Here is a 16679-nt window from a genome sequence, read left to right as displayed (position 1 = left end):
GGAAATTCTTTCGTCAGAGGGTGGTGAATCTGTGGAATTCATTGCCATGGATAGCTGTTGTGGAGATTGATAGGTTCTTGGTTAGTAAAGGCATCAAAGGGTACAAGGGCAATAGGGTTGAGAGGGATAATAAATTAGCCATGACCGAATGGAGGAGCAGACTTTATGGGCCAAATGGCCTAAATGTGCTCTTATGCCTGATGTACGCTCTACTCTGTGTGCTTCCGAACGTTGGGTGGCATGGTTTCGTATCCATTAGCCTAATGCTATTATAGGGGTAGCAACGCAGGTTCAATTCTACTGCTCTCCATAAGGAGTTTGCACATTCTCCCTGTGACCATGCGGGTTTCCTTGTTGCTGTGTGGTCTTAGGTTAATTGGTCACATGGTTGTAATTGCAGTGCAGGTTTGTTGGCCTGCAAAGGTTTGTTACCATGCTTTATCTCTAAATCTAAATCAATGTTGTATATCTCTGTCAGATCACCCCTCAACTTTGGTGTGACAGTGCTTCACATCAGTGGTAGGGAGGCAATTAGAGACGATTCTTAGGGATAAGATTTATGAACATTTGGAAAAGTGTGTCTCAATTAAGGACAGTCACCATGGCTTTGTTTGGTCATATCTTACGAATTTGACTGTTTTTTGAGGAGATGACAAAGGTGATTGATGAAGGAAGAGCTGTGGATGTTGTACTTGGGGAATTTAGGAAGGCACTAAACAAGGTCCAAAATGGTAGGTTCATTCAAAAGATTAAGATGCATGAGATGTAAGGTGACTCAGCTGTTTGGATTAAAATAGATTTGCTCTAGAAGACAGATGACGGCAGTTGATGGGACTTATTCTGGATGCAGCTCGTAAGTAGTGCTGTTTCCATAAGGATCTGCACTGGGGCGTTGATGTTTGTAATATGCATAAATGATCTGGGAGAAAGTATGGATGGGTGGGTTATTACGTCTGCAGATGCTATAAAGATTAGTGGCTTTGTGGATCTTGTAGAAGGTTAACAAAGAATAGAGAGGGATGTAGATCACACAACATAGCACAGCACAGTACAGGCTCTTTACAGAATGCTGTGCCATCCTTTACAACTCCAAGATTAAACTAACCCTTCCCTACCACATAGCCCTCCATTTTTCTTTCATCTATGTGCCTATCTATATCTCTTAAATGTCTCTAATGTATCTGCCTTTACCACCACCCCTGGTAGCATGTCCAAGCACCCACTACTCTGTGTAAAAAAACTTACCTCTGACATCTCCCCGATACTCTCCTCCAACCACTTTAAAGTTATTCCTCTCATATTAACGCCCTGGGAAAGTCTCTGGCTGTCCACTCGATCTATGTGTCTCATCATCTTGTATACCTCCGTCAAGTCATCTCTCATCCTCTCTAAATAGAAAAGTCCTAGCTCGTTCAACCTATCCTCATAAAACACGCCCTCTAATCCAGACAGCAACCTGGTACATCTCCTCTGCACCCTCTAAAAAGCTTCTACATCCTTACAATAATGAACTGAACACAATACTCCAAGTGTGGTCTAACCATGGTTTTATAGAGCTGCAACATTACTTTGCAGCTCTTGAACTCAATCCCCTGGCTAACAGACTAGTCACCTTCATAACAACATTATCATCTGCACTGCAACTTTGAGAGATATATGGATGTGAACTCCAAGATCCCGCTGTCCCTCCACACTGCTAAGAATCCTGCCATTAACCCTGTATTCTGCCTTCAAATTTGACCTTCCAAGATGAATCACATCACATTTTTCCAAATTGAACTCCATCTGACACTTCTCAGACCAGCTCTGTATCCTGTCGATGTCCTGTTGTAACCTCCGATGACCTTCTACACTATCCACATTTCCACAAACTTCCCTTTCATCTGCAAACTTACACACCCACTTTCGCACTTCCTCATCCAATCTTTTATAAAAATCACAAGAGTAGAGGGTCCTGAGAATAGATCCGTGTAGAACACAGAAGGTCACCAAACTCAGGCAAAATACACTCCACTTACAACTACACTCTCCCTTCTATGGGCAAGACAATTCTAAATCCACACAGCCAAGATTCCCCTGTTCTTATGCCTCCTGACTTTCTGAATCAGCCTTATCAAATGCCTTACTGAAGTCCATATACACCACATCGACTGCTCTACTTTCATCAATGTACTTTGTCACATCCTCAAAGAATTCAATCAGACTCATGAGACATGACCTACCTCTCACAAAGCCATGCTGACTATCCTTAATCAGACTATGTTTCTTCAAATGCTCATAAATTCTATGTAACGTGCTGTAAGGTTTCAATGCTAGTGTAATGGCCTCTCTGTAATGTTTCACTGCTAATGTAATGGTTTCTCTGTAGTCGCAATGTTTGGGTTATGACTAGAGATAACTGGGGCTTTGGAATGTGTGCCATCCAATGAGAGACCCATTGTTCTTTCTTGTGGGTCTGAGAGAAGGGATTGTTGGCGAGAAATGGAGAGAAGATATGAGTGGAGAGAGTTGGTAGACCGCCGGACAGAGTGGACTTGGAGCGAGAGTCCGAGGGTCAGCAACGCTCGGAGGAGGTCAATAGGGAACAAATAGACAGAACCATGAACTCCAACATGCACAACAGACTGTTTCATTAAATGGGCCCTTTTGCTTTTCATTTTCTTTACTAACAGAAAGATTAAGATTATAAATCAGATTAAGATTTATGAAGTTCAATCATTTAATTGCATATGGTGTACTGTATGATATTTTGCTGTATAGATTTGTACGGGCAACACATCACGCAGCACCTACACAAATGAGATTTCTTCGTCCGGCTGGACCAGAGGCTGTCTTGCCCTAGACAAACACATGCTGGCTGAACTTGAGGGTTACATCTATAAAAACCTTCTCCAATAATTTTTTTTTTAGTTTTTTTTTTAGATTATGAGGACATGCAGTCCTCTTTTATTGTCATTTAGTAATGCATGCTTTAAGAAATGATACCAAGTTCCTCCAGTATGATATCACAGAAACACAAGACAGACCAAGACTGAAAAACTGACAAAAACCACATAATTATAACATATAGTTACAACAGTGCAAAGCAATACCTTAATTTGATAAAGAACAGACCATGGACACAGTAAAAAAAAAGTCTCAAAGTCTCTCGAAAGTCCCATCATCTCACGCAGACGGTAGAAGGAAGAAAAACTCTCCCTGCCATGAACCTCCGGCACCGCAAACTTGCCGATGCAGCAAATTTGCCCACCATTGTAGTAAGACTCACTGGTCTATAATCCCCAGGGTTATCCCTACTCCCTTTCTTGAACAAAGGAATCATTCACCACCCGCCAATCATCTGGTGGTACCACTTTTGGATTTATACCATCCAGAGTTCTTGAGCATTTCAATTATCTGGTTAGGCCGTTTAAGGTAATTAAATATGGCATTGAGATAAAGAAGGAATGCTTCTTCTTTCCAGAAAGAATATTAGTACTCATTTTAAGAGGACTACAATACAAAAACAAGGATGTAATACTGAGACTTTATAAGGCATATATTTAGAATCAGACCATATTTAGAGTACTGTGAGCAGTTTTGGGCTCCATATCTATGAAAGGATATGTTGTCATTGGTGCAGCAAGATGGTTTATACAAATGAAATGAAGTATATGTGGAGCATTTGATGAATCTGGACTTGTGCTGACTGGAGTTTAGAAGAACGTGGGGAGGGAATATATCTATGAAACTTACCAAATTTTGAAAGACCTAGTTACAGTAGATACGGAGAGGTTGTTTCCAATAGTAGGAGAGTCTAGGGACAAAGGGCACAGCCTCAGGGTGGAAGCACATCCTTTTAGAACAGAGATGAGGAGGAATTTCTTCAGCTAGAGAGTGGTGGATCTGTGGAATTCATTGACACAGATAGCTGTGGAAACACTGGGTGTATTTAAAGAGGAGGTTGACAGGTTCTTGATTAGTAAGGGCGTCAAAGGTTACAGAAAAAGTCAAGATAATGGAATTGTGAGGGCAAAACAAATCAGCCATAATCAAATGACAGTGCAGAATCGATGAGTCAAATTCTGCCGCTATGTCTTATGGTCTAATAGGAAAACACAGAACCAAGAGACGCAATCTAATAACTTAACTCAAATCATTTAGAACTCTAAGCATAAAAATTCTAATCTGAATTTTTTTTTTAGTGTTTTTTAGATTATGAGGACACGCAGTCCTCTTTTATTGTCATTTAGTAATGCATGCTTTAAGAAATGATACCAAGTTTCTCCAGTATGATATCACAGAAACACAAGACAGACCAAGACTGAAAAACTGACAAAAACCACATAATTATAACATATAGTTACAACAGTGCAAAGCAATACCGTAATTTGATAAAGAACCGTAATTTTATAATTTAATATGGAATGCTACACATGAGCAGCGAGATAAGCAGTCATAAAAGTAATTCAATGCTTAATGAGAAGCAAAAGAGAATTATTATTAAAATTACTAATATGAATGCTATTGTCAAAGGCCATATCTCTTACTCCTGGATATACAAATTCAGAAAACTTGTTAATTCACTTAATTAGTATTAAAAATAAACAAAATCATAAACAAGAACATTACACACTGCTCGATTTACCTTTTAAAATCTTAGGGCAAAAGATTAATATTTATTTTAGGTAGAATTGCACAAAGCAAGACAGTTAAATATAAAAGATCAAAAACAACTTATACTTGTAATAATACGTTGTGATTCTATCGTCATCTCAACATATAATACAAGGGTTAATTCTGTATGAAAATATAAACAATCTTCAATGGACTTATCAATGTTTTTCTAACATTTTCCAGGATGTCCATGTGAAACGTGATTGATAAAGCATACAAAATGGGACTATATTCTCAGTAGAATTTTATGGCTCACAAATATCCACTTGAAGTCTGCCTATCTGATTTATTTTATCACTTTTTGGTATTACTCAAGCATCAACCCTGACCCACATTATTTTATAGCCTCCTTTATAAACAAAATTATAAGTAACCCTTATAAACAAAATCTGAAATATACCAGATGAACTCAAATCCACAATACAAACATAATGGTCTGAGGCCATTTAATACTGGTGAGGCCACCTTTAGAATATTGTGTTGAATTTTGGTCATCCTAGTTTAGGAAAGTTGCCATTAAGTGAGAAAGAATGCAGTGTAGTTTTGAGGATTTTACTAGGACTAGAGGAATTAACTTAAGGAGAAAGGTGAAGCAGTTTTTTTCATTGACATGTAGAAGAATGAGGGTGACCTTACAGAGATGTACAAGATAGAGGGACATGCACAAAGCTTGGACAAATGGGACTTGCTTAGATGGGAATCTTTGCTGGTTTGGACCAGTTGGGCTGAAGGGCATGGTTCTGTGCTGTACAACAATGGGTTGTTGTGAGTGTTGCTTTGACCCCAGCATCTGCAGATTATTTTTTGTTTAAGTTTGGGCTGTCAAGCTAGTTAGGGATTCCTTTTCTAGTCAGAGGTGCATTTCCTATTTAATATTAGCAAGGAACAAACAGCTGGAGGAACTCAACAGGTCGAGAGGCATCTGAGATGGAAAGGCAATTGTCAACATTGTGGGTCAAGGCCATGCATCAGGACTAAGGGCGACGAGGAGAGACAGCCACTATAAACAGGAGAGGGGGAAGAGGATACAGGGGCTGGTAGATAATATGTGGCCCATAGAGGAGTGAAGGATGATGGGCAGGAGAAGCAAGGTGGAGAAAGTGAATTCGCAAGACAGAGGCATTTGGGTGACAGGTGGAAGCAGTCAAGGGCAGATAGAGTAAGGTTAAAATTGGAGACAGAGGATGAAGGGTGATGCAGAGACACAGACACTACAAGTGCTGTAATCTGCTAAGTAAGAATAATGAGACCATTAAGGGAGAGAAAAGGAACCAACCAGAGGAAGAGGTTGGGTGGATAAAATATCTGGGTTATAGTTAGATGGACAATATGAAATCAGCAATGCAGCATTTAAAGTCCAGGTTGGGCATGGCAATATACATAAAATTAGAAAAAAAAACTTCCAATTTTTCTTCCCCATACTACCAACAAGGTCCAGGATTTTTATGAATTATAAATATTTAAATATAACATAACACAGTAAAGGCCCTTCAGTCCACGATGTGCCGAACTTTTATCCCATGTATCTAACACTTACATCCTATGTAGAGTCTCTCCAGTGTCTCTAACTTATCCGCCTCTACCACCATCCCTGGCAGTGCATCCCATGCACTCACCACGAACCTCTGTCATCTCCTCTGTACTTTCCTCCAGTCACCTTTTTTTATCCTCTCATATTAGCTATTTCCATCCTGGGAAAAAGGCACTGGTTGTCCACTCAGCATGCCACTAATCATCTAGTATACCTCTATCAAGTCCTATCATGCTCTACTCCAAAGAGAAACACCCTGTCTCACTCATCCTATCCCCATACGACATGCTCTCTAATGCAGACAGTATCCTGGTGAATCTCCTCTGCATCCTCTCTGAAGTTTCCTTATCTTTTCTATAATGAGACAACTAGAAATGAACACAATACCCCAAATGATGTTGATAGAGTCCCTGCAACAGTCCCTCCTGGGTGCCTTGACTAATGTTTCTGACCACAAATGCTGCAGATCTGCTGAGTATTTCCAGCATCGATAGTATTTTAATTCAGTGAACATGGGAGGTCAGCCACTTTGGGAATTCCCCCCAAACGAGTACCATTTTATACCTTGATGGCAATGTATGTTTATATAAAAAAATTGCTAAGCAACAACTGAAATTATAAGCTTAATTGAAGCATATTTTATAGATCAGCCATTTCTGGGGAGTTGATACTTTGAAAGTTATGCACATCACAGACAACTGTGTAAGAGGCAGAACAGACCTCTAATACAAACCAATATGGTTTGTACTTACCATCAACATTAGATCATCTCCTGTCACAACTGCAATCTTCATGTCTAATTGTGCTTTCTCAACAACCTTCTGCAGAGCTGCAGCACAAGCCAAAGGGTTCACACCACCAGCATTGCAGACCACACGGATTCCTGAAGTACAAAATAATTAATGTAACTTCAGAAATGTATTCATCCTCTCTACAACTTTTATACCATCCATTGCTTGTATAATCTTTAACTTCTACCAATATAATTTCAGCAGTCATCTTCTTAACAAACACTGATAAAAATTACTCGAGGTCTTACCTTCACCTCAAAGTGAGTTATATAGTCATTTGCACATGCATCAAGAAATCCAAGCAGAAGGTGTGTTACACCTGCCCATTCACCTCCTCCTTTACTTTCATTCAAGGGCATAAACTGTCCTTCCAGGTGAGCCAACACTTCACCTGTGAATCTGCAGGAGTCTCCTACTGTATCCTGTGCTCCCAATGTGGTCTCCTCTAGAAAGGCAATGTAGATTGGGGGAACCACTTTGTCAAGCACCTTCGCTCTATCTGCAAAAAGCAGCATTTCCCAGTAGCAACCCATTTTAATTCCAATCCCCATTCCCATTCTGACATGCCAATCCATGGGCTCTTCTTCTGCCACAATGATGCAACTCGCAGGTTGGAAGAGCAATACCTCCAACCTAGGTAGTCTCCAGTCAGATGGCATGAATGTTCATTTCTCTAACTTCCGGTAATTTTCTCCCCTACCCCCTTCCCTCTTCTTCAATTCTCCACTCTGTCACCCTCCTACCTCTTCTTATCACCTGCCTATCACTTCCCCCTGATGTCCCCCCCTCCTTTTCTCCCATAGTCCAATCTCCTCTGGGACATCAGAGATACCCTTTTTAATACAGAGCGTGATGGGCACATGAAAAACCTTGCTAGGGATTGTGGTAAAGGTAGATACGTAGGGGTATTTAAGAAAATCTTAAGATAGGCACTTGTATGGTAGAAAAATGAAGGCCAAGTGGGAGAGAAGAGTAAAATTGATCATAGGCTAGGTTAAAAGGACATACAACATTGTGGGCCGAAGGGCCTGTAATGTTCTAATGGCATACAAGTCACATCTTTTTGAAAAGTAACCTGCTATATGGGTTTAAAGATTATAACCTGTAATTAAGTTTATAAGATAAAGAAGAAAAAGAACTTCTTACCTCTTTTATGAATATCTTTAATAAATGGGGCCATTGCAGTCTGCACAAAATCAGGTACATATCCAAGATTCTAGGAAAAAAGCAGATTATGTTACTTCAGAAAATCTGCAAATAAATCATGGCTAAAAAGTGTTCAATGAACTTCATGCTATCATTGAAACTAAGTACTAGATAACATCATTGCACACACATATACAAATCAAGGGAAGAGATATATGCTGTGCTGAAAGAATGAGTACTTTCCACACATCCTGCATGATTTGCAGAATATTTTCACATTTTTCTGCTTGAATTTCAGATTTCTACTATAGCCTTCAGAGAAAGGCAAGTTTTTTGAAAGCTAGATACTCTTTTCTCCCTTTTCATGAGGTTTTAGACCATAAGACCATATGACAAAGGAGCAGAAGTAGGCCATTCGGCCCATCGAGTCTGCTCCGCCATTTTGTCATGAGCTGATCCATTTTCTCCTATTTAGTCCCACTCCCCTGCCTTCTCACCATAACCTTTGATGCCCTGGCTACTCAGATACCTATCAATCTCTGCCTTAAATACACCCAATGACTTGGCCTTCACTGCTGCCTGTGGCAACAAATTCCATAGATTCACCACCCTCTGACTAAAAAAATTTCTTCGCATTTCTGTTCTGAAAGGGTGCCCTTCAATCCTTAAGTCACGCCCTCTCGTACTAGACTCCCCCATCATGGGAAACAACTTTACCACATCCACTCTGTCCATGCCTTTTAACGAAAGTTAGTTCCACAACCCTCCTTTACTATGGGAGAATGAAACTAAAGTGGGAGAAAAGAAACAGAGAAGCATTTCAGGACAAATAAAGATGTGACTTAGATCCTGAATAGTAGAACCAGAAAAGACATTTCATTGATAACTCAGTAGCAGAGAAATGGCTGCTCTTAAGCAAAGAGCCAAATGGCTTAAGGGTACATGAAACACACATGGAGGAAGTGGAGATGATTTCCATTATATAAGAGTCAAAATGATGACAGAAGCGAACAAATTCACTTTTCTGCATCTGTCACACAACATAGAAAGTTCAGCCAATTATGCAGAATATATTAGAGCACTAGCAGCCAGAGGAGATTCACACAGCAACAAATCAAAATGAATAGTTGATTAGCACAGGTCTTTAGTACTTGGCCAGGTACTCAATCTGAGCTGGATGCTTTCCGTGGTTTATTCTCCTCAGAGACTAAAATCAGAGTCATTGGGCACTGTGCCTCCATGTTTTGAAGGTCAAATGAGCATAAAAGGCTTTGAGTTCATCAAGTGAAACTTTATTATCACTTATGTCACTTTGTAATAGGTGATAGTATTCAAGCATCTTTCAGTGATTCAAGTTTGGTCTTGAATTGGCACTTCACACATGAAATGGTTTTCCAGAGATTGTACCTGGTTCTCTTGTATTTTACTTGGTCACCAAATCTGAATCCCATTGATCTGGCCCTTGGCAGATTGCAGATCTCATAGTTCATTTAGGGTTTCTGGTTGAGGCAGACTAAATGATTCTGTGGGGACACACTCATCTATGACTGCTGTTATAAAGTCCATGGCAACTGTGATGTATTCATTCAGCTCCTCTGATGAGTTCCTGAACACACCCTTATCCACTGATTTGAAGCAAGAATAGTTTGTCTTCTATTGTACATTTTAAACTATTTCCATGAAACTTCAGCCTATTGGGGCAGCAACATTATTGGGCCAAAATGTACTGGTCCTGATGTGTCTCAATTAACCAGAATCCATTGTAGTTCAAAGGAATAGAATACTGCCATAACTTGGGAAGGATGTGACCATAACTCTAAGTTTCTAGACAGTTACAGAAAAGGTTAAGTCTAGACTTCAAATGAAAATGCTAAATCAAGAGAAAACCAGCAGCCCCATATTACACAAGGATTTCGTTCCTGAGAACTGTCCCCAAGCCAACTTTTCCATTTTCTACAATAACCCAAGTCATAAACACTGAATTACAGCTGCTATACTTCTTTCATGTTATTAAATAATCACCCTAAAGGTACTCATAATTAAATGAATGGAGCATATACTATCCGGTCATTAGTAACATGAAACATTATTATTACCAGCTTGAAAAATGTTTTAAAGTGTACAGTAGAAGTTGCATAAAGTCAGATTTCTGTTAGTCGAGTTACTCATAAGCCAGAGAACCCCTGCACTTTGATAGCTTCTAGAAAGGTTGATTTTAATATCTCAGTCATACAGGACAGACACCGGCCCTTCAGCCCAACTCATCTGTGCTGTCCAAGCTGCCTTAACTAAGTTCATCCCATTTGTTTGCATTTGGCCCAGATCCTTCTAAACCTTTCCTATCCAAGTAACTGCCCAAATGTCTTTTAAATATGGTAATTGTATCCATCCCCACCACTTCCCCTGGCAGCTCATTCCATACAACCCCCAGCCTCTGTATGAAAAGGTGGCTATCAGGTCCCTTTTATATTTCCTTCTTTCCCTCATACTTTAAAACTCTTCCGGGGAGGTGGCAGAGGTGGGTACAATTACCACATTTAAGAGGCATTTGGACAGCTGGTATTTCCACTTTTGGACTCCTCAATAGACCTTGGTTATTCACGTTATCAAAGCTCACGTTTTCAATCCATATAAACTCATACTCCATGATTAATCTAACCCTTTCCTCCTACACATCTCATAACTCCCCATTTTCTTTCACCCATGTACCTATCCAAAAGTCTCTGAAATGTACCTGATGCATCAGCTTCAACCACCACCTCAAGTTGTGCATTCCAGATAATTCCCACACTCTTAACATCTCGTCTAAGCTTCCCTCCATGACCTTAAAAGGATGCCCTTTGGTATTAGCCATTGCTGCCCTTGGAAAAAAGGCACTGACTGTCCACTCTATGATTCATATAGTCTTATATAACTCTATCACGGTGTCTCTCATCCTCCTTTACTCCACAGCCCGCTCAACCTTTGCATATAAGTGCAAAGTTAGATATGGCCCTTGTGGCTACGGGGGTCAGGGGGTATGGAGGGAAGGCTGGGGCGGTGTTCTGAGTTGGATGATCAGCCATGATCATAATAAATGGCGGTGCAGGCTCGAAGGGCCGAATGGCCTACTCCTGCACCTATTTTCTATGTTTCTATAATGAAAGCCAACACAGTATATGCCTTCTTAAACTCCCTTTCAACTTACACTGGATCAATGGACTAGACTGCTGAGAATGCTGCCATGTACTCTGGCTTCCAGTTTGAAAATGTATCACTTCACTCTATCTGGCACTTGTCAGCCCAGCTCTGATTCCTATGTCCATTGAAACCAACGGCAACCTTTGTCATCTGAAAACTTACTGACTCCCCTTCCACTTCATTATCCAAGTCATTTATAAAAATCTCAAAGAGCAGAGATCCCAGAACAAATCCTTGCAGAACAGCACTTGCCACCGCCCTCCTGGCAAAACACACTCCATCGAACCACCCTCTGCCTTCCGTGGCAAGCCAATTCCGAATCCATGAGCCAGGTTTCTATGGACCCCTGCCTCCTGACTTTCTGAATGAGACTACCATGGGGAACCTTGTCAAGCACCTTAGTAAAATCCGCGTACACCACATCAGCCACTCTACCTTCATGAATTTCTTTTATTACTTCTTCAAAAATACCAATCACGACCTATCCCTCACAGAGCCATGCTCACTCTCCCTAGTAAGACTATGCTCTCCAAATGCACGTAAATTCTGTCGACAAGAATCTTCTCCATGAGCTTTCCCACCACTGACGTAAGACTCACTGGTCTATAATTCCCAGGATTATCCTTATAACCCTTCTTGAACAAAAGTACAACATTTGCCATCCTCCAAAACCTCTGGTACTATTCCTATGGTCCATGAGGACTCAAAGATTATTGTTAAAACCGCAGCAATCTCTTCCCTCGTGTCCTGTAGTAACTTGGGGTATATCCTGTCTGGTCCTGGGGACTTATAGAAACATAGAAACATAGAAAGTAGGTGCAGGAGAAGGTCATTCGGCCCTTCGAGCCTGCACTGCCATTTATTATGATCATGGCTGATCATCCAACTCAGAACCCTGTACCAGCCTTCCCTCCATACCCCATGATCCCCGTAGCCACAAGGGCCATATCTAACTCCCTCTTAAATATAGCCAGTGAACTGGCCTCAACTGTTTCCTGTGGCAGAGAATGCCACAGATTCACCACTCTCTGTGTGAAGGAGTTTTTCCTAATCTCTGTCCTAAAAGGCTTCCCCTCTATCCTCAAACTGTGGCCCCTCGTTCTGGACTTCCCCAACATCGGGAACAATCTTCCTGCATCTAGCCTGTCCAATCCCTTTAGGATCTTATACGTTTCAATCAGATCCCCCCTCAATCTTCTAAATTCCAACGAGTACAAGCCCAGTTCATCCAGTCTTTCTTCATATGAAAGTCCTGCCATCCCTGGAATCAATCTGGTGAACCTTCTTTGTACTCCCTCTATGGCAAGGATGTCTTTCCTCAGATTAGGGGACCAAAACTGCACACAATACTCCAGGTGTGGTCTCACCAAGGCCTTGTACAACTGCAGTAGTACCTCCCTGCTCCTGTACTCGAATCCTCTCGCTATAAATGCCAGCATACCATTCGCCTTTTTCACCGCCTGCTGTACCTACATGCCCACTTTCAATGACTGGTGTATAATGACACCCAGGTCTCGTTGCACCTCCCCTTTTCCTAATCGGCCACCATTCAGATAATAATCTGTTTTCCTATTTTTGCCACCAAAGTGGATAACTTCACATTTATCCACATTAAATTGCATCTGCCATGAATTTGCCCACTCACCCAACCTATCCAAGTCACCCTGCATCCTCTTAGCATCCTCCTCACAGCTAACACTGCCACGCAGCTTCGTGTCATCCGCAAACTTGGAGATGCTGCATTTAATTCCCTCATCCAAGTCATTAATATATATTGTAAACAACTGGGGTCCCAGCACTGAGCTTTGCGGTACCCCACTAGTCACCGCCTGCCATTCTGAAAAGGTCCCGTTTATTCCCACTCTTTGCTTCCTGTCTGCTAACCAATTCTCCACCCACACCAATACCTTACCCCCAATACCGTGTGCTTTAAGTTTGCACACTAATCTCCTGTGTGGGACCTTGTCAAAAGCCTTTTGAAAACTGCACTGTGCCTCTATTGCCCCGTAACTCATGCCACTGGCAGTGATTATGCCTCATCTCCTTCCTGCCTGTTCTTTCTATAATCTCTGTTGCACACTATCTTTGATTTATTTCTGTTTTCCTTTTCCTCTGCCCTATCACTTCAGTTCCCATCCCCCTACCAAATTAGTTTAAACCCTCCCTAACAGCTCTAAGGAGGTGATTCTGCCCGCTAGGTGATTGGACCCTTTTGGGTTCAGATGTAATCCGTCCTTTTTGTACAAGTCGTACGTCCTCCAGAAGAGGCCCCAATACCCAGGAATCTGAATCCCTGCCCCCTACACCAGACTCTCAGCCACACATTAATATGCCTGATCATGCTATTCTTGCGCTTGTTAGCACGTGGCACAGGCAGCAATCCTGAGATTACTACCCTAGAGTTCCTGCTTTTCAGCTTCCTGAATTCTCTCTTCAGGACCTCCTCCCTTTTTCTACCTATGTCATAGGTACCAACGTGTATAAAGACTTATGGCTGTTCATCCTCTCCCTTCAGAATACTCTGCACCCAATCCGAGGCATCCTGTACCCTGGCACCTGGGAGGCAACAGACCATGCGGGTATCTCTATCAGGTTGACAGAACGTCCTGTCTGATCCCCTCACTATGGAATCCCCTGTCAATACCGCATTCCTCATCTTCCTCTTTCCCTTCTGCACCATGGAACCAGGCTCAGTGCTAGAAACCCGATCACTGTGGTTGTCTTCTGTCAGGTCATCCCCCACAACAGCATCCAAAACAAGGTAATGATTACTGAGGGGGATGTCCACCGGTGTGCTCTCTACTATCTGAGCTCTTCCCTTCGCTTCCCTGACCATCATCCACTTATCTAACTCCTGCATCCTCAGGGTGATTAACTCCCTGTAGCTCCTCTCTATCTCCTGCTCACTTTCCCCATCTTTCTTGCTGGTAGTTGACCCAAATAACACACAATATTCCTCATTTGGCCTCACCAATGAGTGATCAACTTCAACATACATTCCCAATTTCTATACTCAGTGCCATACTATACTCAGTGCAATACTCAGTTCTATACTATGCTGACCTCACATTCGTCAAGGTCCCTCTCACTAGTGAACACTGAAGCAAAGTACTCATTAACCAGCTACCCCACCTTCTCTGAATTTAGGCATATCTTTCCCCTTTAGCAATGAGTTGTCCTATCCTCACTCTACTCATCCACCTATTCATCACGTGTCCAACACCAGGGAGATTTCATTAATCCTATTCGCTAAGGCCTTCTCATGTCCTCTTCTAGATCTCTTAATTCCTTTCTTAAACTCCTTCCTGGCTACCTTATAAACCCAGAACTGCACACAGCTCTCCAAATGTGTCCTTACCAACGTCTTATCAACAGCTATAATAATAAGACCATCCTGCTGTGGCTGCTTTGACAGAATTACGTAGCTATACCACTAGGTCTCTCTGTTCTACAACACTCCCCAGGGCCTAACCATTTATTGTGTATCTAACTAAATGCTGGGAATTATTCATTTCTACAGTGGAGAATACAACTAGAATAAGACTAATCAGTCTGAAATTACACCACCCAGTAATGACTCTGAAGCTGAGGGTTTCAGTGAACTGAAGGAAAATAAACACTATTCCAGGTCACTTTGTAAGATGAAGAAATTACATTAAATTTTTTTTTACTTATCTACCTAAACTGGCACCCCTCTTGAAAGCTGAACTAAAAGAAAATGGCAGGAAGTCTACCCTAGAATGAACTAAACTGTCCCACTAATTAAGGATGGTATTCTATTGCTCCCATTTTGCTTTGCAACCCTCCCTCCAACAAAAGAACCTTTGAAATAACATTGTGGACTGCATCATGACTACATGCCAGCTATTTTCAAAGCAGAAACATGTTCTCACAGGTGATTTGGCTTTAGCAGCAGTGAGCAAAGACATGGTGATTTCAGACAGGTAATCAAACACCAAGAAATCCAGGTTTCCACCATACACCAACTGTGGAACTAAAAGAGACAAAAGAAAATTGTTAAAATACATTTTAAAGCATACATAGTTATTTTCATATACATGTGCTGACTTACTGATTATGCATCTATCTTCACCTTTAAGTGACTTTAATTTCCCCAATTTTGATTGGTGCCAGATGTTGTAGTGAGCAGTAAAGATGTCAGGAATGACAGGCAGGTGATGGGGCAAACTTGTAGCCATTGGAATGAGCTGCAGTGCAATAAAGTTGCAGTGATATCAAAGCAAAAAGTATCAAATACTGGTCTTAAGGTGTTATACTTAAATGCCCGCAGCATAAGGAATAAGATGGATGACCTTGTCGTACAGCTACAGATTGGCAGGTATGATATTGTGGCCATCACTGAGACCTGGCTAAAGGATGCATGTCTCTGGGAGCTGAACGTCCAAGGATACACGGTGTATCGGAAGGATAGGAAGGTACGCAGAGGAGGAGGTGTGGCTTTATTGGTAAGAAATGATATTAAATCATTAGAAAGAAGTGATATAGGATCGGAAGGTGCAGAATCTTTATGGGTTGAGCTAAGAAATAGCAGGGGTAAAAGGACCCTCTTGGCAGTTATTTATAGGCCTCCAAACAGCTGCAGGGATGTGGACTACAAATTACAACTGGAAATAGAAAAGGCTTGTCAGAAGGGTAGTGTTATGATAATTGTGGGGGATTTTAACATGCAAGTGGATTGGGAAAATCAGGTCGGCACTGGATCTCAAGAGAGAGAATTTGTAGAATGTCTGCAAGATGGCTTTTTAGAACAGCTTGTTGTTGAGCCCACTAGGGGATCGGCTGTACTGGATTGGGTATTGTGTGATGAAGCAGAGGTGCTTAGAGAGATTGAGGTGAAGGAACCGTTAGGAGGCAGTGATCATAACATGATTGAGTTCACTGTGAAATTTGAAAAAGAGAAGCCGAAATCTGATGTGTCGGTATTTCAGTGGAGTAAAGGAAATTACAGTGGCATGAGAGAGGAACTGGCCAAAGTTGACTGGAAAGGGACACTGGTAGGAAAGACAGCAGAGCAGCAGTGGCTGGAGTTTATGCGAGAAGTGAGGAAGGTGCAAAACAGGTATATTCCAAAAAAGAAGAAATTTTCGAGTAGAAAAAGGATGCATCAGTGGTTGACAAGTGAAGTCAAAGCCAAAGTTAAAGCAAAGGAGAGGGCATACAAGGAAGCAAAAATTAGTGGGAAGACAGAGGATTGGGAAGTTTTTAGAACCTTACAAGGTTATTCAGAGGGAAAAGATTAACTATAAAAGGAAGCTAGCAAATAATATCAAAGAGGATACTAAAAGCTTTTTCAAGTATATAAAGAGTAAAAGACAGCTGAGAGTAGATATAGGACCGATAGAAAATGATGCTGC

General features: G+C 41.3%; 1 protein-coding gene across 5 annotated transcripts in view; it reads right to left on the bottom strand.

The window, feature by feature from the left end:
* lratb.1 (lecithin retinol acyltransferase b, tandem duplicate 1) overlaps nt 1-16679 on the bottom strand; it is a 345236-nt gene that overhangs the window by 293977 nt on the left and 34580 nt on the right. For all 5 annotated transcript variants that reach the window (XM_072255868.1, XM_072255870.1, XM_072255869.1 and 2 more), the window contains exons 2-4: nt 15198-15298; nt 8125-8194; nt 6940-7070 (exon numbers count right to left, since the gene is read on the bottom strand). In XM_072255868.1, the coding sequence (XP_072111969.1) occupies nt 6940-7070; nt 8125-8194; nt 15198-15298 (302 nt within the window). The remainder of the gene's footprint in view (nt 1-6939; nt 7071-8124; nt 8195-15197; nt 15299-16679) is intronic.

This window comes from Mobula birostris, chromosome 4, assembly GCF_030028105.1.
Source record: "Mobula birostris isolate sMobBir1 chromosome 4, sMobBir1.hap1, whole genome shotgun sequence".
Taxonomy (NCBI): domain Eukaryota; kingdom Metazoa; phylum Chordata; class Chondrichthyes; order Myliobatiformes; family Myliobatidae; genus Mobula; species Mobula birostris.
The sequence above is the reverse complement of the archived record's forward strand: the minus strand, read 5'-3'. Positions and strand labels throughout refer to the sequence as shown.